At 45.3% G+C, this 23,418-nt stretch overlaps 1 protein-coding gene across 3 annotated transcripts in view; it reads left to right on the top strand.

Annotated features, from left to right (window-relative positions):
- Nucleotides 1-23,418, top strand: part of ASTN2 (astrotactin 2) — a 989,097-nt gene that overhangs the window by 948,634 nt on the left and 17,045 nt on the right. For all 3 annotated transcript variants that reach the window (XM_043453335.1, XM_043453336.1, XM_043453334.1), the window contains one exon: nt 23,113-23,213. In XM_043453335.1, coding sequence (XP_043309270.1) covers nt 23,113-23,213 — 101 coding nt within the window. The remainder of the gene's footprint in view (nt 1-23,112; nt 23,214-23,418) is intronic.

Genomic DNA, 23,418 nt, shown 5'->3' with positions numbered 1-23,418 from the left:
GCCAGCCTGAAGGGGAAGGAGAGGCCTTGTTTTCAGGGAGTTTCATCAGGCGCCCCTGCCAGAAAAAGGAGAAGTTACTATGTCTTTCTGGAAAGCATTCACAGACTCAAACAAGCAAGGAAGGCCCGGGGAGCCGTCTCACTTGTGAAGAAGTTGATGGGTGGGTGAGCTGCCTGCCGGACTCCCAAAACCATACCCAGCTCCTCTCATCCTTATCACAGGCCTGCCCCCTAGAAATCTCTCCTTCAACATGTGTAGTAACTTAAGACCATAAATAGACCTTTCTTAATCCTTTCTATGGCCTGTAACAGGGAGAAGGGAGGAGAGAGAGTGAGCAGGGGCAAGGAAGACATGCAGAAGCTACAGGATAAATAAACAGCAATTTTGCTGGCTTCTAGATGGATATTAAACCCACAAAAGCATCTTTAAAATAAGCAATGGTAATCCCTGGAGCTTTTTATTTGTTCTTGCTTTACTCCTGTGAATTTTTAAAATAATACCATGTCATGGAGTTACACTTTCTCCCAGGAATCTCAGTAACTGTGTCCAAAGCCAGATAACCAGTTGCAAGCCAAAGGAAGCTGTTTGTAGTTGTCTCAAGAGGGCTACTGGCAACATGGCACATGCTACTCTAGAGGCAAGGATTATACCATTTATAGAGAAGTGAATTGAGTCCCTGGTATTTTATTGGGTAACTTCCCATAATTCCCCACTCTTTTTCTCAGTTGCTAGCCTGGATATGTCTTCTCCAGGCAAGACTTTTGCCTCGTCCTTTATGCTACCATCCATGTAAACACTTCAGAGGGAAAATAAAAGAATCAACAGTACATATGTTTTGTACTTAGAATGCGTTCAATACATCAGGCACTGTTCTAAATGCTTTACACAAATTAACTTATCCAATCTTCTCAGTAACCCAATGAGGATAGTGTTTTATGATTCCCATGCAACTGATGAGAAAACCAAAGCCCAGAGAAGTTAAGAAATTTGCTTAAACTCACACACCAGTCAAGAGCCAGGATTTAAATTCAGACAGGCTGGCTCCAGAGCTCAAGCTCCTAATCATTAACTAGCCCAGCTTCCCCAGAAGCCACGTTAGCATTTAATGAGCCAATACACTCCAGATCTTGTGCTTTCACCCATCACAGGGTCTTGGCGTAAGCTGTGCCGCTTATTCAGTTCTCAGCCTAAATGTTGCTTCCTTGGAATGGCCTCCCCAGAACCCGTAATCTAAATGAGATTCCCCATCCCTTTCCTTTATTACCATTGTTAAGCTTTTCAGTGACATATTTATGTGTGCTAATGAGTGCCCCCGATTAGACTTGATAGTCTATGAAAGTAAAGATGGCATCTCAGAGCCTGTGTTCTGAACCTTTGCAGTGTATTCCCTTCTGTGAAGCTCTATATGGACATGTAGAGGAATGAAGCACAATCTCTGCCCTAAAGAGCTCTGGGAGGAACCAGATGTATACACAAACCACCATGCCACAGGCCAATTAAAACTGGTGAAGTGGTTCTATAATACCATGCAAGTGATGCTCCATGGGGAAACATGGGGAGAACAAGGAAGTTTTTTTGACAACCAGGAATGGCCTCCTATAGCCTTTCTTAACCAATGCTTGCTTACTTTCTAAGGGTATGCTCAAATGTAGCATCCTCACTTAGCATGGGTGTTTGTTCATTCCATGTGTTTTTGAGTATCTGCTTCTCTGTAGGGCTCTGCACTACATCCCAGAGACCCAGAGGGTCAATACAATCATCTGTCCTGCCATGGAGCTCATGATAAAATGTGGCCCATGGTAAGCCCATGAGCTCTCAGAGAGGAGAATGCCTCCTAGTCCAATGAAAGCTGGCCAGAAAGGGTGACATTTTAGTTGAGTGTTAAAGGATGAGCAGGATCTCTTAGATAAAGATAGAGGATAGAAGGGACAATAAATGGCTTTCCAGGGAGAGGAAGTCATATGTAACTGACAAGCAAGGTAATATACCAGTTTACTACTCAAGTCACTATGAGGCAATGGGGCAAATTTGGATAATGAAGTTGAAGAGGTTGATGAGGCTCAAATCACAAAAGGATGCTATTGCCTGGCTAAGTAGCATGGGCTTTATCTTGAGAGAAAGGAGAGCTGTTAAGGGTTTGAAGCTGCTCGGTAGACATTGTCAGATTTGCATTTTAGGGGGATCACTTTGGCTAATGTACTGGCAGTAGGGTGGAGGTGAGAGAGAACGGTTGGCAACAAATAAGGAAACTGTTCCCAAGGCCTGGGTGAGCAGCAGTGACATCTGGTATAGACCAGAATTGGAAGAAAGGAATGTGGTTGAAATTTACAGTCTCAGATGAACGGATCAGAGAGGGTGAGAGGTGAGACAGAGATAGCTCTCCAGCTTGCACCAATTTATCCTACCTGATGCTCACCAGTGAGGACTTGACTCTAGTCTCTTGCTTTTTGGGCTAGCCTAAGGTAGAAAGCTTCTTCTAAGCACCTACTATGGACTATGACTGTCCTCTGGCAGATAAAAAAAAAAAAAAAGTAAGCCAAGTAAGCCAATGTAAGTTGGCAACAGCCCCCGTTATTCTGTTTCTGGTTTTTAAGAGTACTTGACCCTTGTCTGCTTCTGAAATAGCAAACAGTTATCCAGAGGTGCCACTACTTTGTGAGAAACTGATGGGGTTAAAAGAAGAATGAGACATGCTTTCTTTCTCCCAGAGAGCCTTCATGCCGGGGGGCTGACCGCAGGTGAAGGATAGATGAAGATGGTAATTTCCTGGCTTCATGTCCTAGGTATCGTGTTGGCTCAAAAGGTGGGTTTGGGTTTTTCCATCAGCTGTTAAATGGTATGTGAGATGGTCTGGAAAAACCCAAACCAACTTTTTTTGCCAACCCAGTACTAAAAGACTCTTAGAGGAAAAAGTGATTAGTCCCACCTGAACAGGTGTGGGTCTTTCCCAGAGCCTGGAAAAGTGGTCCTGAGCCAGGTAGAGAGCGATCTGACCCAAGGTGCATGAGGTTTTGTTTGCCGGTCACCAAGCAGAGCTGCAGAACTCAGCACAGGGGTAGTCCTCTTTCTGGGACAAGAGCTCACTGCAGTCCTATTCATGATGATGGCTGTCTCCCCAGCCCCTGCTTGAGCATGCAGAAAAGCCCCAGATATAGCTTAATAGGTAAAGAATCTACCTGCAATTCAGGAGACCCAGCGTTCAATTCCTGGGTCAGGAAGATACCCTGGAGAAGGAAATGGCAACCCACTCCACTATTCTTGCCTGGAGAGTCCCAGGGACAGAGGAGCCTGGCAGGCTACAGTCCATGGGGTCGCAAGAGTCAGACACAACTTGGTGACTAAACCACCACCACTCTGTTAAACATACAATTCAACAACATTAGCATGTTTAATCTTCACAATAACTTTCTACAAGACATTTCAGGAGGGTATGGTGAGAATCTGAGCTCTTGGATACAAGGAACAGAAACTCAAATCGAAATTGCTTATGGACAAAAGATGGAACTTATTCACTTCCATCCACTGGGAAGTTCGATGGGTGTGCTGACTGCAGGTGCAGAGACATCCAGGAGTTCAGGTGATGTGACACGTGTCTGCATCTCTGCCCCAGCCTCTGTGTGCTGTCTGCATTCTTGGGTGGGTTTTCCTTACGGAGAGACCGACATGGACCCCAGCAGCTACAGGCTTTGATGGTTCTTCATGCCTGTGATCTCAGAGAAAGAGAGACATATCCCTTTCCCACCAATTCTATCAGCCCCCAGGAACGAATTCTAGTTGCCATGTTTGGGAAATGTCAGCACTTCTGTTGTGGGAGGTGGGGACGTGAAATGTATAGTCCCATCCAAGTCGTAGCAAGAGATGGAGAAATTGTTAAGTGGATACAGGCACTGTGCTTCCGGGAAAAAAAGAAAAAGGAATAAGAAAGAGTGGGTAAAGGAAGCAAAATGAAACTGAAAACAACAACTTCTGCCCTTAAGAGTTTTATCATCCCCATTATACAGATGAGAAAATAGAAGATTACCATGGCAGAGCATAGGGCAGAGTCTATAACGAGGTCTTTCTTTCTTGCTTGCTTTTTTTTTTAATTGGGGTATATGGACCTCAAAACTGTCACACAGGTTATAAAGAGGAATGACTATGTCCTTCTGATGCCAGGACACTGGGTCCTTCCGGCCTCTCTTGCTGCTGAGTGTTCTGTCTGAGGAAGGCAAACAGTACTTAGGTGCAGCAAACTCACCAAGCAAGACTAGGCAAGGAGCGTCCCCAGAGAGTGGCCTGGTGTGACTGTGAAGCAGGCGTGGTAGGGAACTGCCTAGAAGCCCCAGCTTCACATCCAGGCTGCAGGAAACATCGGTTGAGCCCATGGCATCAAGGCTCACGGTCAGAGAGTGTGGAGACGTGGAGGTATGGAGACTGACCGAGAAACTGGAGACCAGAAGTCTCCTGGTGCCATCTTGGTCCTTGGACCAGTCCAGACCTCAGAGGTTTCTCTGTCAGACAGAACAGTTTTGTCTTCAGAGTCAAGGTGAATGCAGCGCAGGAGCCCTCACCCAGCAGCTGACGGAGTGCCGGTTCTATCACTGCCACTCTGCCTGTCCTTGATCCAAAAGCCCCCGCTCCACCCTCCCGGCAAACATCAAATTCCCTGAATGTAAAATGTGGGCAGGAAGGCCTGCTTTGTCTTGCTTTCAAGGTTATTTGTGTAATAAGCTTTGCAAAGTGTAAATTGATAGGTGTCAGGAAGGCATTCATTGTTGGCTTTAATCATGAAAACGAAAACGCAGAGAGTATGGGGACAGTACTGTGAGCCCCCGTGTGCCCACCACGCAGGACTGATACAGGTCAGGCCTCTGTCACGTTTGTTGCAGAGCTCTTTTCTCCTGGAAGAAATTAAAATTAAAGATACACTTGAAGATTACTTTGCCTCCCTATCACCAGTCTCATTCTGTTCCCCCCTTCCCTCCTAAGACGTAACCGCTGTCCTAAATTTGTATCAGTGTAGTCTGAAGAACAGAGTGAGTTTGTGGTTATTTGTTTTACTTTTTTAAAAATGTGTGTATTTTTTAGTTGGAGGATAATTGCTTTACAATGTTGTGTTGGTTGCTGCCATATATCAACATGAATCAGCCATCGGTGTATGTATGTCCCTGCCCTCTTGAACCTCCCTCCCACCTACCTTCTCATTCCACCCCTCTAGGTTGTTTTGCTTTTTAATTTCCACCAGCATTCCTCACGTCATATGTTAGAAAACTGAAACTGCGGCTTCCTCCAACTGCCACTGTGGAGTTTTTGTTATTATTTATTATTAATATTAATTCAATTTCTGTAACAACCATAGCCACAGAAAGTTCCACTGTGTTTTATCTCCCTCGGGAAACTCCCCCCCCCCCCTTTTATGTCACTACCTGAAGGAAAATAAATAAGTATCTTTAAAATGTATTCTTCTAATCTCGCGCTTACGCAAAGCCTTACGTCTCTGAGAGCTTGTCCAGCCGTGGCGAGGTCTTATCAGGGCCGGATGCCCCAACCATGCCCAGCCAGCCTGCTCCCTTATTCTGGTGGCTCAAGGTTTCTAAGGCCGATGTGTCCAGTCGACCAGAGAGGCTTATCTTCATGGGGCAAAGGGAGCCGGATGGCGGGTGGGGCTCTGAGATATCAGACGAAGGCTGTGTAGGGTTGCCTGAGTTCACAACAGAGATCAGACCCGCTGGCTAAAGCAAAGAGCCGCACAGTGGGGAGTGTGGACATTGGGGACCAATGGCCAGTGCTGGACACTGATATGGATTTGAATCTGGTCCTCTGCCTGCCTCATCACTGCAGGGCTCTGAGTCCCAAGTCTGCACGTGGAGGAGGGAGAGGCACCTCTTTTGCACGTTTCCTGGGGAGTCAGGGATCAGGCTTATAGCAGCCATAGCACTTGGCACTTACTTACCACCAATAATGGCTGATGGGAAGAAGTGGTGAGTTGGGCCCTCCTGGCAAGCAGAGACGAGGGCTTGTGGCCCAGAGAACAATCATCAAAGGAGTAAGAGGAGGGGGAAAAAAAAAATCAAAGCAGCAACAACTGCCCAGTATAAGGGCTCTCTGGAGACCCCACCTACAGCTCAGACTAAGTGGGGTAGAGACAGTGTGATCTCCTGGGGAGGGGTACCCCACGATCAGCGCCCTTCTGACTCCTCACTGTGACTCTGCTTACCATGCCAAATGCCCCTGCAGCATCTCACCTTGGATTCAAACTCTGGCTTTGCTCTGAACTTCCTGTGTGGCCTAGGGCACGGTGGTTGCCCTCCCTCAGCCTTCGTTCAAGAAAGGGTTTCAGTGAGTTACTTGGTAAGATGCCATCCTGTGCGAACAGTTGTTCAGCTCGGGAGAATGCTTTGAGTTCTCTTTCGGAACCTAAGGCTGACACCGCAAGGCTTCTCGCAAGCTTGCTGGGCGGCTGCGTCTATCTTCTCTGTAGTTTCCGCCTCGGGGAACCCTGAGATATCACAAGTCCAAGGCCAGTGTGCTGTCCTCTTTAACCTTTTTATTGGCCTTTGGGATTGGATAGTTGATCTTCGAGTCATCCAGGTTTATGCCACCCACCTTTACCCTCTATTGCTTTGGCCTTCCTAACTCGGTGAAGGCGGCAGCTTGTAAGCTGCCTAAGCCTTTGTCGACCCCTTTCACTTCTCTCGGTTGTCTTACCAGAGCTTGACTTTCTGTCCGATCTTGTTCACCACTGGCACCTGTGGACATGTCTTACCTGTTCAGGTAGGCTGTGGGTGCCTTGTGGATTGGGGCTAAAGTGTTGTTAATTCATGATGGGGGTGATGCCCCACTGCACTGAACATAGCTGTACGTTTTTGTTTATCAAAGTAACAGGAAATGCAGATGAGGGGCTTTAAAAGTGATAATTCTAACTATGGATTGAGAATTTGGCTAAAGGCATCTTATCCATTCTCAAGTCTCCTTTAACAGTCCTCTGAGGCAGGTGGAATTGTGTTTTTGTTGACAAGAAAACTAAGGTGAAGCAGTGAAATACTTACCCAGTGTCACATAGCCTGTAAGCAACAGAGAGGATTTATTTAAGCCCAGAACTTTCCATTTCCAAACCTATGCCTCTGACCTTTGCATCATACTGAGGTTCTGAAGGGTTCTGCTGCAGACTCCTACATTTACAAATAAAGCAAAGTCATAACCATCCATTTAGGGCTCCATTGCAGGTCCTGCTTCCCCTTTAAGAAATTCTGGAATAGTGGTTGGGGCAAGAGGTGTTTGCTCAAATTCAGAGGTCAGAAAGCTGCATATGTAAGAGACCCAGACCCCATGTGCCTACTGTGGCCACCGCTTGGAGGCAGGATGCTTCTAGACTGACACCGCTGGTTTTGTTTCTTTTTATAGAGGTGTTTTTTTTGTGTTTCTGTGTGTGTGTGTGTTTAGTTCTAATTCACAGAGCATAAACGTCACCCTTTCAAAGTATATAGTTCAGTAGATTTTAGGGTATTCACAAATTTGTTCAACCACCACAGCAATTCCAGAATATTTTAATTATCTGAAAAAGAAACTCAATACCAATTAACAATCGTCCCCATCATCCCCTTCTCCCAACTCCGGCAGCACTAATCTCTGTCTGCAGGAATTTGCCTATTGTGGACATTTCATATAAATGGAACCGTATAATATGTGGCCTTTTCAGCCTGAATTCTTTAACTTATCACAGTGTTTTCAACTTTGATACTGTAACATGAATAAGGACTTTATTCCTTTTTATGGTTGGATAATATTCAATTGTATGAATATACAACATTTTGTTTATCCATTCATCAGTTGATGGTTATTTGAATTGCTTTCCACTTTTTGGCTATTAAGAATACTACTACTGTGAAAATTTGTGTACACGTTTTTCTATAGACATATGTTTTCTGTTCTCTTGGGTATATACCTAGGAATGTAATTGCTGAGTCGGATGTTAATTTTAGGTATAACTTTGACGGAAACTGCCAAACTCCCTTCCACTATGGCTACACAATTTTACACGCTCACCATCTATATGGGTTCCAATATAATATATATGAGGGTTCCAATTTCTCCATCCTTGCCAATACTTGCTATTTTTGTCTTCTTTATCATAGCCATCTTAATGGTTAAGAGATGTCTCATTAGAACTTTGATTTGCTTTCCCTACATGACTAACAATGTTGAGCCTGTCTCCATGACTTATTGACCATTTGTATATCTTCTCTGCAGAAATGTTTTTTCAAATTCCTTTGCCCATTTTTACATTGTGCTATTTGTCTCTGTTGTTGAGTTATAATATTTATATATTCCAAATATTAGACCTGTATCAGATAGATGATTTATAAATATTTCCTCCTATTATGTTGGTTGTCTTTTCACTTCTTGATAGTGTCCTTTAAAGCATTTTTTTTTTTTTTTCATTTTTGGTGAAGTCTAATTATCTCTTTCTTCCTTTGGTCATGCTTTAGGTGTCATATCTAAAAAATCATCACTTAATCTAAGGTCATGAAGGTTTACTCCTATGTTTGTTTCTAAGAGTTTTACAGTTTTTGCTTTAGCATTTAGGTCTTTGATCCCTTTTGAATTATTTTTTATATGGTGTGAGAATGGGCTCCAGTTTCATTCACTTGCATGTGGCTATCTGATTGTTCCAACATAATTTGCTGAAGAAACTATTATGAAAGAGATCATTATTCCCCCACTACATTGTCTTAGCACTCTTGTTGAAAATCAAATGACCATATTCATTTATTTCTAAACTCTCAATTTGACTCCATTCACCTATATCTATCCTCATACTCATAGTAGACAGCCTTGATTACTGTAATTTTGTAGCAAATTTAGAATCAGGATGTGTGAATCATCCAAGTTTGTCTTTTTTATTTTTAAAGATTATTTGGCTATTCTGGGTATTGTGTATTCCCATATGAATTTTAGGAGTATTTTGTCAATTTTTGCCAAAAAAAAAAAAAAATCACCTGTGATTTTTTTATAGGGATTGTGTTGAATCTTCAGATAAATTTAGAAGTAGTTTCATATTAACAATGTTAAGTCTTCCAATTCATGAGCACATGGTATCTTTCCATTTGTTTAGATCTTCTTTAATTTCTTTCAATGATGTTTTATAGTTCTCAGTGTGTAAGTCTTACACACCTTTGTTAAAACTACTCCTATCATTTTATTCTTTTTGACAATACTGTCAATGGAATTGTTTCTTAATTTTATTTTTCTGATAATTCATTGCTAGTATATAGAATATAATTGATTTATTTTTATTAATCTTTAAACTTGCAACTTACTGAACTGTTATTCATTTTGAAGATCTTTCTGTGTGTATAGATTCCTTTGTTTTTGTACATACAAAATCATGTCATCTGCAAATATAGATATTTTACATTTTCCTTTGTTGTCTGGGTGACTTTTATTTCCCTTTTTTGGCTTAACTGCCCTGTCTAGAACCTTCAGAGAAATGTTGAATAGAAATAGTGAAAGCAGATGTTCTTGTCTTGTTCCTGATCTTAAGGGGAAAGCTTTCAGTCTTCACAGATATCCTTTATCAGACTGGGGATATTCTCTTCTATTCATAGTTTGTTGAGTATTTTTATCATGGAAGGGTATTGGGCTCTCTGAAAGCTTTATTCTTTGCCTATTGAGATGATTATGTAATTTTTGTCTTTTATTCTCCTAATATGATGTATGATGTTGGTTGATTTTCATATTCTGAATCATTCATCTTTTCAAGGGGTAAATCCCATTGGTCATGATGTATAGTCCTTTTTAACATATGTCACTATACTTGGTAAGTTTTTTGTTGTGTTGATATTTATAAGGAATATGGGACTGTGTGAATGTGTGTGTGTGTATATTTTCCTTGTGGTACCTATTTTTGGTATCAGAGTAATTCTGGCTTCATACAATTACCTGGGAGTGTTCCCTCAACTTTTATTTTTATTTTGGAAGAGTTGGTAAAGATTTGGTGTCCATTGGTGTTAACATTTGGTAGACTTCACCAGGGGAGACATCTGGTGACCCATTGTTTCATAGGAAATGAAAGCAAGGTCCGTGGAGAAGGACATCGCTCAAGGTCATAGTGTTGATCAGGGCACAGCTGGGGAAGTCCAAGGTTCAGGGTACCGTCTCTGATTTTCCTATTGCTATTGAAGCAGGTATTATTGTCACAGTGTAACTGTTAAGGAAACAGGCTCAGAGGCATAGTATGACTTAGCTACTGGTTTGATCTCCTTGCTGTCCAAAGGATGCTCAAGAGTCTCTCCAGCACCACAGTTTGAAAGCATCAGTTCTTCAGCCCTCAGCCTTCTTTATGGTCCAACTCTCAAATCTGTACATGACTGCTTGAGAAGCCATAGCTTTGACTATACAGACCTTTGACAGCAAAGTGATGTCTCTGCTTTTTAACACACTGTCTAGGTTTGTCATAGCTTTTCTTCCAAGGAGCAAGCATATTTTAATTTCATGGCTGCCCTCACCATCCGCAGTGATTTTGGAGCCCAAGGAAATAAAGTCTGTCGGTGTTTCTATTTTTTCCCCCATCTATTCATCATGAAGTGATGGGACCAGATGTCATGATCTTAGTTTTTTGAATGTTGAGTTTTAAGCCAGCTTTTTTTAGTATCATGAGTAAGCAAAAAAAAAAAAAAGATAACATGTACTGAACTAAGCACTGTTTTAGGTGTTTTGCATGTTATTTCATTCTTACAACAGTCTTGTCAGTCAGATATTATTGACTCCAGTTTAGAGATACAGAAACTGAGGCTCTTAGAGATATTAGGAACAAGAAACAGAGTTGTGAGCTAGTTCAGTCCTTCAGAGTCCACGCCCAGGGGGTGTGCACACTCCGCACGCCCGGGCCTTCACGCGTGGGGAAGCAGTGCTCACACACGGGGTGCAGACTGAGCTCAGCTGGAAGGAGATGAGAACCATCCTGCCTATAGAGTTCCCTAACTCAGTGTCCAAGGGTCAATCCCAGTTGGTGACCTCTACTTGGCCTCCTTTCCTCTGGACTTGGTTTTGGCAACATGCAGTCTCAAAAGGCACCACAGAGGCGAAGAAAGTCTTTCGGGTCAGATGTGGAAAGAGGAGCAACGGCAGTGTTGAAAGTGGGTGATGGCAATGGTGATCCTGTACTAAGATCGCTTCCTTGTCAAAAGCTGGGAACGGGGAGTTCATCCTCCTAATAAAGTCTAACCTCTTCTGAACTATGACTCAAGACCCAGTTGGGACCAATGAATACCTAATAATTCTTTTTGGAAACAGCACTGGGCTTTGAGTTAGGAGACCTGCGCTGGGGCCCAGCTGAGCTGCTCTCTGCACAGCCTTGGGAGAGTCAATTCACATTTCCATGGTTCACTTGCCTCCTTGTAAATATGGATTTAATAATACACATCCCTTAGACAGTTGTAAAGAGAACAGAAGACAACTATATATAAGTTCCCAGCTATGTGTCTGATACGGAGTTAGGTGCCCGAGAAGTGTGTGTGGAATCTCCAAGGCGCTTTCACATTCATGATGACTGCTTGATCTCACAGCATCCCTGTGGAGTTATCAATAGGTACCTGAGGCAGAGAGAAGTCAAATCATGGGGCCAAAGCCCATAGCTTGCTGACAAGGTTAAACCTACAAATCATATCCTCTGTCTCTCAAATCAACATATTCCCAAGTTACGCTTTCCTGCAAAAAATTTTTATAACTTCATTTTAAAATGAAGTCATTTTAAAAATTATTATTTTTATCTCAGATTCAGAGAGGCCATACAGCATGCAATAAAGATATAAGAGAAAAGGCCACACATTTGCTTTAAAGAACCCAGGAATACAAGTTCAAGTGGAATTGGGCGTTCCATTCATAATTCATTCCTTGACTTGGAACCATAAATTTAACCTGTATCTGCTCTACCCTAAAGCAACCTATTAAAAGATGAACATCCTCCAACTAAGAGCTATAGTCAGTCCAACATGTGTTATCATGTCCACTCCCTGAAGAAAGAGAAGTCAGAAAAGAGGGGGGTGAGAAGGGGTAAGGATAGAAAAGAAAAAGGAGTAGGACAGGAACTGTTGCTAAAGTCAAGTGTCAACTAGAATTCTTCTCTCAAGGGGTCAGCTTATACTTGACAGGTGAGTGAATGAGTTTAGACAAATCATTTGCATAGTCCTTTTGTATTGCAGCCCACTGGCAGAGTCACACCGTTTAGGCTTTCTGGGTGAAGAAGGTTGGGATTGTCAGCATGTTTTTGGTAGGAGAAAGTGAGAATCTTATAGGCAGTTGGCATTCCCTGTAGGCGGCAGCTGACGGGGCATCCAGGTGGCCCTTGAGTGCATTCCCAAGGCTTGGTCCACTATTTAAAGACAGGAGGAGGGACACACCTTAAGGAAACATAGGGGCAAGAATGACTTTGTATCTAGGCTCTGTGGCCCTGCATCCCATTTCTTGTTCACTCAACCATCTCCCTGCTCTTCTGGGAGCTCTTTGAAAGCACGAACCACACTGTTCTTCTGCAAGAGTGGTTCCTCTCCTGCTTAGCACCTTGTGGGGCATCCATCAGGAGTTCTGCCAGCGGCAGGCACACCCAGAGAGGAGCTCACCCCCCAGTGAGGTATTGGAGATAGACTCAACGTGCTTTAATGGTGAATCAGTTTGTATTCATTTCATTTTGAATGTCAGTACATGCATCATTCATTTCTGATTCTGGTACTCTTGGCACTCTGGGTGTTAGGGTAATGCTCATAACCGACTGAATTTGGGGGGTCTTGGCAGGCAGGGCAGTGCATGATTCTAGATTGCTGTTGCCTCTGCCTGAGCTTGGGCCCACACTGGTTTCCAGACTTGGCCTTCCCCCAGAGCTCTCTCTGCCGGCTTCCTGCCTCTCCTGATGCTTTACCTGTTAGCTCACGCAGCTGGAGGGGCTGAAGGGAGGGTGAGTCAGGGGTGCTGGTCTTGGAGCCCAACTGCAGACCGCCTCACCTTTGTCCCAAGCAGGGCCTCCCAGTCACAGCTCAGATTGGGTTGTTCTGAAAGTGGACACCAGGGCTAGAGTCCTTAATACCGTGACAGTCTCTCTGTGCCCGGCACTGGAACTAAATATTTATGTTGGCAGAAAGCATAGGTTGTCCGCCTGAGTTAGGAGATAAGGAGGTTGGGTTTTGGTGTTGGGGAGTAGGTGGGCTGCCTGCAATATTGTATAGCCCCTGGCTGATCATCCTCAAGTCCCGCTTTGATGCACCTAGACTAACGGAGAGGAGAGACATTTTGCCTCGTGGCCGACACCCAGCTGGGGGAAACTCTGGACATCTGAATTCCGGCAGCCAGTACACACCATCTTGCCCAATGCCCTCATTTCACAGGCTGGAAAACTGAGGGCAGGGCATAGTTCAAGGTTACACTGCTCATTCAAGGGGACGAGACTAGAGTCTGGATCTTCAGCAGGCTCTTGTAGCCTTAGGTCTGGGGTCAGAATAGCTGTGTAACCTGGGACAGGTCGCCTGAACTCATTGTGCCTACCTGTAAAATGAGAATGACTTCTAACTCTGGGATTAAATGAAATCATGGAAGCAAATGATTTTTAATGTTAAGACTATCAAAACTCTAATTCAGGGGTCCGTAATCTTTTCTCTAGAGGTCCAGATAGTAAATATTTTAGGCTTCCTGGACTATATGGTCTCTGATGCAATGACTCAGTTCTATCACTATAGTGTGAAAGCATCTATAGAAAACAGATTATAAGAAAACCAAAGTGGCTATGTTCCATTAAAACTTTATTTACAAAAACAGGCAGCAGACCAGATTTGTACTGTAGTTTGCTGACACCTACTCTAGATGCTTTGAAATTATTCTAGTTACTATTGATGACATAACAAATGACCCCAGAATGTAGTGACTTAAAACAACCATGTGATTATGCTAATGGATTCTGTGCGTTAGGCATTCAGACAGAGTATAGCAGACAGTGTTCTTTGCTCCAGGAAGTCTGGAGCTTTAGCTGAAAGGGTTCAAAAGTTGGAGGTGACTCCACTGCTTGAAGATTCCTTTACTTTCTTTCTGGAAATTAGGCTGGAATGACCTGAACACCATGACATAGCCTACCTGAGGGGCCTGGTTTCTTAACACCAGGGTGGTTGGATGTTTCGCATGGGAGGCTCGGGACTCCAAGTGAGAATGTTTCAGTACACAAGGTAGACATTGCATAGCCTTTGATGACCCAGATGGACAGTGTCCCTTCTGCTGTGCTCTGTGAGTGAAACCATGCATGAATCTGCCACGTTCAAGGTGAGCGGACATGCTCCTCTGCCTCTCAGTGGGATCGATGGCAAAGGATTAGGGTTTGGGGAGCTCATTTTAAAATCATTATAGAAGAGATTCATAATTTAAGCACGCACATGTTGAAAAATGGTGAATGCTTCTTACATAGCACTTACTCTGTGCCAGGCACCATTTTGAGTTCTTTATTCCTCCACCATCCCTTTGAAGGAGGTAATATCATCACCCACAGTTTAAAGACAGGAACGCCAAAGGACAGAGAGATTGACTAACTTGCCCAAGGTTATAAAGAATAGTGGGTTATAGAACCAGCATTTTGGACTCAAGTAGTCAACTCCAAAGCCTGTTTGAATCAGAACCCATTCTGTTTCTTTGTGATTATCAAAAGGAGAATGCTCTTTCTACTCTTTAAGCAGAATTAGGTTAAGAGGAGGAAGGTGGGTGTGGGGGTTCAAGGGAGGGAGGGACAAATACTTACCTGTGGCTGATTCATGTTGATGTATGGCAGAAGTCATCACAATATTGTAAAGTAATTATCCTCTAATTAAAAAAAAAACAACTGGATTAAGATCCTGAGACTTTCAGCTGTCCACTGTCTAGCAGGTCTTCCTACCAGCAACCAGTTATGAACATTATAGTACACCCACTCTGGGTTCAGACTGTCCTGACCATCATGGGTAGGCCAAGGAAAGAAGTATGATGCTCAGTTTCATTCATAAGAAGCCTTAAATATGAGTGGGAGAGACTGAATTCTGATTTAATTCTCACAGCCCTGTGAGATGGAATCTTGACCACATTTTACCAATGAGGAAACCAAGGCCCGAGGGTTCAGCTGTTCCCATCCAGTAGCTGATGGAGTTCAGACTCAACCCTGGATCCTGACATGCAAGTCCATGCTCTTTGCAATAGACTCCAATGGAAAAAGATCTGGAAAGGATCATACCAGCTCTTTTGGAAGCGAACATCCTCAGGCCCTGGGAGATCAAGTCCAGTCCATCCCTTGGCGCTGATCTTGGTTTAGTTCCCTCCTTGCAGAGATGCTTAAATATATGGCTCAGATGGTAAAGAATCTGCCCGCAATGCGGGAGACCTAGGTTCAATCCCTGGGTCAGGAAGATCCCCTGGAGAAGGGCATGGCAACCCACTCCAGTATTCTTGCCTGGAGAATCCCATGGACAGAGGAGCCTGGCAGTCTACAGTCCTCGGGGTCGCAAAGAGTTGGACATGGCTGAGCAACTAACGCTGGTAGAGATGAGAGACTGGGGCCCAGAAAAGGGCCGTTGCGTGTCCCTGGAAATCTGACTGCCCAGACCCCGAGCTGGAGCCGGGACTCAGGGTTTATCCCACCACCCCTGCCTTCCCCATTGTGCTAGGAACGGCAGGGAGGGGAATGATGGCGGATGGTGGCGGCTTGCGGGGGTGAACTTACGGGAAGCTGTTTGCCAAAGCTGTGTGGGGGAAGGAGGATTTTACAAGACCAGGGCCTCTGGCCTGGAAACATCTGTTTCCCTTCAAATCAGCGAGGAGACTCTTGCCTCCCCAGAATGCCTAAATCACCCAGCGGCTGGGGAAGGGCAGGCATTGGCCTGGAGACTTCAAACGCATTTTCCCGTCCTCTCGGGGACGCGGTTCTGACGTGGGCCTCTGAGCCCCTGTCCCTGCTCTTACCCCCTGTCAGATCCGTGAGAAGCTCTCACCGCCAATTAAAGTCTCCATTTCATTCTCTCACCCCTGCTGTGAGGGGGTCCCGGGGTCTCGATGGGCCCAACAACAGCTTCCTCTCCACCTACCCTCCCCTGGTCTCCACTAGGAGAGCTTACTCTGGGTGTAGGGGGAGGGCGTCAGGGCCTTGGGCAGTGGCATAATAATAATAACAGTAATATTGATGATAATGCCTTCAGCTAGCTCTCATTGACTGCTAACATGCCAGACATCATGGTGAGCAATTCCAACAATGACCCCATTTAGTGGGTTTTAATATTTTATTCCTATTTTACAGGTGAGTTAATCGAGGCAAGGCCTCACATAAATAAGAAATGGAGAGCTAGGACTTAAAGCCGAATTGGCTGATTCCAAAGCCGTGCTTTGGGCCACTCTGTTATTCTATCTCCTTTAATCTATTCACATTTTGCTCATTTTTACAGATGGGGAAACTTGATTTCTAGACCGTGGAATTACTATTGGTGCCTTATAGTTGATTGAGTCATTCGTTCAGTCCGTCATTCATTTTGAACAGTATCTGCTGAGCGCCACATGGTTTAGGTATGTGAGCACCAGGCACCAGCTGGAGCTGGCACAGAGGTGGGCAGAGCCCTATTCTGGTTCTGAAGACACTCACACACTCATGCAGGCATGAGAGAATTGTCTGGGCATCAACCCAGCCATGCCACATGGGCTAGGACCTGGCGCTATGCAGGGAGGGTGGGTTTCTTGGAGGAGCTGAGGGCTGACTGATGCTCCAAGGGCAAGGTGGAGGAGGCTAAGTGGAGAAGGAGTCGGGGGGCCCTGATGAAGGGTGCGGTGTGTGCAAAGACAAAGACGTGAGGTCCGTTAGCAGTTGAATGTGGTTCCACTGTGAAACAGGGTAGGCGGTGGAGACCAGTCAGCGAGGCTGGATCTGTGGCCAGAGTTTGAGACTCAGTGATAAGAGTCCCAAACGGATAGTGTCAAAGGGAGGGGCATCAAGGAGTCACACTGGGGCCCATGGGAAGGAGTTTGTGCTTTGTCCTGAAGGTGGTGAAGAAACACTGAAAAATACTTTGCATTTGAGTAGTTGAAATCCCGATACACTAAAACCGGATTGCTTTAGGCATCTGAGATCTCACAGCCCACAGTCTCTGGGACATGAACTCAAGCTTTCAAACCACATTGGCCAGTGTTCTTTCCCCTGAAACAAAGTCAGAGGAAGGAGCAGCAAGGGTTTGAGTCTGGGGTTCCAGGTTCCTGAATAGCCCATCCCACTTGATCCTTGGAGCCACCTCTTCTGTGATTATCCCTGAGGTGCAGCTGGGCCCCAGTCAGTCAGTTGTGCAAAAAGCAAGGTGGCATAGAGAAGGAACACTAGTGGAGGAGTCGGGAAGGCCAGTGCCTTTATTCTGAACTGGTTGGCAGCAGGGCCTTTTGCAAGTCTGTTTGCTCTCCAGGCTGTGGTTCCCCCACCTGTAAAATGAGGTTGTAGAGCTTGGTGATGGCTCGAGAGTTCTCATCCCCTGTCACCCTGTTCTCCTCCTGCCCTCAGTGAACTGGAGTTTGAGTAAACTCAGGGAGATGGTGAAGGACAGGGAAGGCTGGCGTGCTGCAGTTCATGGGGTCGCAAAGAGTCGGACACGACCGAACAACAGCAGGCGTTCTAGTTCCCATTATCAGTGGGTCTCAGCCCACCTGCACAGGTAAAGATGAAAGTACCCAGTCGAGGTTGCCAGCACCCTTCCTGACCCTAGAGAAACCCCAGCTCTGACTGTGTCCTCTCCCAGGGTGTCTGTCCTCCCTCTTCCCACTCTGCCCTGTGGGTCTGCACGTGTGTATCTGTTTCTCAGTATCTCTCCCTTCTCCTTCTCTCCTCCTTCCCCACATCAGGGGCTGTCACTTTCTTCCCCTCGCAAAGAGCCCCTCCTGGGCTGCCTGGTCCCCTAACAGCTTTCAGATGTGGCTCTGGAACAGTTCTACAATTACAGCTGAGACAGGCAGAGAGCGCATGGCCTTGTGACTTCTGACCCAGGCCCGTGAAGCTAACATCTTCCTCTTTCTCCCCCACTCCACCCCCACTGGCAGGGTGGCCCGACTCCATCCTGAGGCCTCCACTGACATATTGGGTCACTCAACGAACACAAACAGAAGCTACCTTTTAGGGAACAAAGACTGAACCAGGCCTGCTGCAATCATTAACATCATTGACTCTGGACCCTGAACTTGGGAGATACAGTTAATTTCACCCTGTTTTACAGATGCAGAGACTGAGGCTCAGAGACAGGGAAATGACTTCCCAAGAATGCTCAGCTGGCAACTGGGGAAGCAAGATTCTACCCAGGTTTTATCATTTGAAAACCTAAGACTCCTTCTTTCCCAGCATGCTTTTATTCATGCTGCTTGGCTAAGCAGAGAGGGAATGCCGGACCCTCTTGATGGAGGAGATATATTACAGGAACACCTTGGAAACATAAATTGCCAAGGGAAAAGCAGTGTTTAAATTTTTTTTCCAACTCCTCACATTTGGAGATTCATTCACATATTTTATTTACTACAGCCTTCCATGGTCCTCTCAGATGAAATGTCTCTCTTTCTATTCTACTCCAAGAAAGTATTCTTGCCCAAATAAGTGCTCTTTATGTGGCCTTTATAAAAGCCTGCAACTTACAAGCCACTCTTCACCCATCACTTTGTGTAATCCTTGAGACTGCCACACACTGTACAGTTATCCCCATTTTGTTGGTGCAGAAACTGAAATTCAGCAACGAGATGTGGTATGTTCAAGTTCACTCATTTACTCACATATTTAAAAGTGCCTTTCATGTTCCTAGTACTGTGTTCAGTGCCAGGATGTAACTGTACCCAAGCTGCAGGCCAGGGTTTGGTGTCTGCCTCTGACACTTTCTAGATGTCGTGTATGTAGTAAGTGCTTACGCCATGGTACCAAATGCTGTCCTTACCTCTCTCCTTTGCCCCTTGCTTATTCTCACATCCTCAAGTTTCACTATGATCTTGCTCCCAACCCTTCTGCAAGGCTCCTTAGTCAGAACTCACCTTGTTAAGCACTTGTATTTCACATTCATCCACGTTGTCCTAGGAAGTGGAGAGCAGCCTCCCCACCCCAGACACCTGATGCAGACAGGTGACCTAAGCACAGAGGGGTAAGTGACTAGTCTACCATCACAGAGCAAGGGAATAGAATGGAAAATGAACCCACACCTGGCCATCTCCAAGACCAGACTTCCTCCTCTGTTACCTTCTGCTTCCCTTGACCGAGACAATAACTGGATATAGTAAGAGCTAGAACAGAGCTCTGCTCACAGGGCTGAGATGTAACAGGTGGAGAGAGATGATGCCCACATCACAGTGGTGGTGTTCTCACGACAAAGGCTGAAGCCAAAAGACCCAGAAAGCAGATGGATAGTTGGGCTTCTGTCTGAAAATGGGGGCCAGATATCCCATATTTAGGTCTCTAAAGTCACATATATGAAGTTTAGACCCACACTTGTTAGCACTCCAAGCTAGCTGATGAAAGATAAAAGGTGAAATTAGATTTGACAAGATAGTATGACTCATTTGAAAACACCCTGATGTTGGGAAAGATTGAAGGCAGGAGGAGAAGGGGACGACAGAGGATGAGACGGTTGGATGGCATCACCAACTCGATGGACATGAGTTTAGGTAAACTCCAGGAGTTGGTGATGGACAGGGAGGCCTGGCATGCTGCGGTTCATGGGGTCGCAAAGAGTCAGACACGACTGAGCGACTGAGCTGAACTGAAGAACATCATCTTTGAATTCAGACAGGCCTCACTGCTGCTTAGTTAATATGTAAAAATAAATCAATGACTTGACCTCTTTGGGACCAGCATCCTTATCGATAAAATGCAGACACTCCCACCCGAGTGATATATTTCAAAGATTAACTGGAATACGCATGTAGAGGATTAGCACTGGTGAGCACTCACCAGACAGCAGCCATGCCTCACATGACGCTCAGGCACTGAACGAGGGTTCCTGCGCGTGGACCAGCAATTCTGCGAGGAGGAACTGGTTTCCTTTGTTTTACATTTGAGACAAAGGCTCAGAGAGGGTAATCAACTAGACCAAGGTCACACATCTAGTGAACCTCACAGCCGAGGTTTGAATAGATGGTGACTGGGCTACAAGGCTGCTTCTGGGCTCTGGGTGACCTGTCCCCTGCTGGACCCCTCACCTCGGTCGCCATGGCAGCAGCCTGGTAGGATAGGTTAGCGCTGACATTCCTCCAGGGCTAGGAGGTGTCTCTGTGGGTCTGTCATGGGCCTAGTGGCAGTGACTCAGAGCAGCAAAGGATGTGGAGCATGTACAGTTCTGAGCCTTGCTGTCAGCTCCACTCATGGCATCTTAAACACAAACCAGCATGACGGAATGATGAATCCCCACGTGCACCAAAAACGTCAGCTTCCCAGAAAACTCGGGATGATGTTATTGTACTATCTGAATTACAGTGAAACTCAGAATCAATATCAAGGAATAAATTAGACACACATTCTTGGGATGGCTTGAGTACCTTTCACTGCTCTTCAAAAGAGAAAATGCGTTAAGAAGGAGATTTTAACACACAAGAAAAGACAAGCAGTCTTTTCTCCAGAAAGATACTGGCTTCTGCTTACTGTGCTCCTTGTACCAAGAAGTTCTGATGTATTGTGCCTTTTATAAAAAGCACCTTTGGGTTATCAAGTCATGAGGTGTTAAAGCCGAGAGGGGCTGTGAAGTTCCCAAGTCCTGACCGTCTGAGCCCGTCGTGTGGATCTGCAGCCGCAAAGCAGAGCTGAGAGCACAGCGTGTGCAGGTTTCAGAGTGAGACAAACCAGTGTCCAGGTCTTGGTTCTCTCATTGTCTGACTCTGCTTTTGGACAAATTGCCTAACTTTTTCATCTTCAGTTTCCTCTTCTGAAAGATGAAGATAATGTGGGTGATTATTTTCTCAGGTTTTCATAAGATTAGAAAAACATGCGAAATGGCACCGTTTCAACATAGTTGGAATTTGGCAAGTGTACCTAACGGAGTTGTATTTGTACAGAGGTGACATCCACAGACCTTTAGCAGAAGACAGTAGCTGATAATGGATCAACACGTGGGCTTTGGAGTCAGACACACCTCGACTTAATTTCCAGTCCCAGTAATTACTATATGGTTCTGGGCAAGTTGCTTTCTCTCTCTGAGCCTCATGTATAACATAAAGTGAATAATAGTAACTATCTTTTAGTATCATCTGGGGGAATTAATTGCAACAATACAGATGAAACTGCATAGGTCCGTGCTTGCCACATGTTAAGAACTTTGCACATAGTTAATCTGGAGAACTAACTCATGTATATTAACTACCTAATATGTGCAGTCAATCAGGGTTCACCATTCTGTACTTGGCAATTGTAGTGTTACGTCCATTGGTGGCGCTAGAGCCCTCCTGCCAATGCAGGAGACCTAAAAGATGCAGGTTCAGTCCCTGGGTTGGGAAGATGCCCTGGAGGAGGGCATGGCAACCCACTCCAGTATTCTTGCCTGGAGAATCCCATGGACAGAGGAGCCTGGTGGGCTATAGTCCTTGGGGTTGCAGAGTCAGACATGACTGAAGCAACTTAGCACACACATAGCACGAGGTAAGTTGAGGTTTTGGAGAAGGAGGAAAGGAAATCAGACCCCTGGGACTGTAGTTTCTTGTGCTTGACCCAGGGAGCCCCTGTTGCCACTCCACACTCCTGCTCCTACCCGTGAAGGCTGGTGAAGGAGGGTGGCACAGCAAAGATAGGCCACTCAGATGCTTAGCCCTTCTCACTTCTGTTTAGATTGTCACTGGCCTCCAAGGATGATCTCTTCTTGAAAGTTTATCCACTCTTTTGGCTTTATTTAATTTCAGAACTTGGAGATCTGGAGGTGTGAAGCGTCAGAGAGCCTTCCCAGAGTAGGCCAGAGGCCAATGTCTCCTCTGGAAAGAATCCCATGTCCTGGAGTGGACCCGACTCCACCATGTCTGTGGTTTACCAGTTCTCTCCCTCTAATACCACACAGACTGCCTGCCCCACCCTCCTCGTACATCATGGAGCTGCTAGTGCCAGCACTGAAAGTTGAGGACATGCCTTGTACCTGGACTAACTCCCAGACTTCCTGTCGTGGCCCACTAGGTCCCCATCATATCTCTCTGCTACAGCCACACCAGCTCTCTATTCCTTCAACAGTCTGGATCATTCTCTCCTCAGGAACTTTGCACTTACTGGTCTTTCTGCCTGGAATACTCTTTCCCCCAGATCTTCCTCCCATAAGCTAGTTCCTTCTCATTTCCAGGTCCCAGTTCAAACCTCTCAACAAGAAGGCCTTTCAGGACACACCTGTCTAAAGCACCCACACCCCTCCTCACTTCAGGCTTTGCTGCGTGATCCTGTTCTATTCTTTCTCATGTGCACCATTGTCTAATTTTTCACTTTTGTTTAGCTTTATGCAAGCAGGGACCTTGACTCTCTTGCTCATCTTTGTAATCTTAGCTCCTAAAGTAAATCCCTGGCACGTAGTTAATGCTCAGCTAGTGTTTGTTAAATGAATGAATGAAAGAATATCTGAATGAGTATACAGAGTGATAGCAGATAGCATCAGGGTTTACTTCCAAGTCATGCCTGGACTTGACTCAGACTGCTCTGCCCCCTAATAAGTGTGAGACCACTCAAAAATACACAAGTAAATCTGTTTTCTCATTGGTGAAATACAAGTGATAATGACCCCTGCCTTCTAGCCTTGCTGCTTGTAAATGAAGAAAGAAAGAAAGAAAGTGAAGTCACTCAATTATGTCCGACTCTTTGTGACCCCATGGACTGTAGCCTACCAGGCTCCTCCATCCATGGGATTTTACAGGCAAGAATACTGGAGTGGGTTGCCATTTCCTTCTCCAGTAAATGAAGACATGGAGTGCCAAATGCCCAGCAATCAGTTGGTTTTTGATATACACTTAGTGACTATCTTTTTTTTTTTCTTTCCAAATCATTTCTTCTGCAGCCTGATCATTCCTGAGTTCTTTCAACTATCACTCCTGTGCTATGATTTTTGGGTTCCTCCTTGCAGCTTCCAGGGCCTTTTGCTCTGAAGTCACAGCCTTGTGCTCGGTTTTCTTGTTGTGCCACAGGTTCACTCTCTACGCGGTGGATACACGAGGGAGGCACTCCGAGCTCAGCACAGTGACCCTGAGGACCGCCTGTCCCCTGGTGGATGACAACAAGGCTGAAGGTAGGTGACCCCCCACCCCCATTTCTTCACTTTCAGGGTCCTTCCTGTGTTTTCAGTCTGTAAATTCTGCACCCTCCAGTCGCTGTCCACCACTCCTTTTCTGCCTCACACACACACAGGGAGAGGAAAGTCAAAGGACTGGAGGAAGAGCATGGAGCTAAATGAATCAAAGCCAGGAAGGAAATTGAGATTGGCCAGCAATATC

Source organism: Cervus canadensis, chromosome 30 (assembly GCF_019320065.1).
Source record: "Cervus canadensis isolate Bull #8, Minnesota chromosome 30, ASM1932006v1, whole genome shotgun sequence".
Classification (NCBI taxonomy): domain Eukaryota; kingdom Metazoa; phylum Chordata; class Mammalia; order Artiodactyla; family Cervidae; genus Cervus; species Cervus canadensis.
The sequence above is the reverse complement of the archived record's forward strand: the minus strand, read 5'-3'. Positions and strand labels throughout refer to the sequence as shown.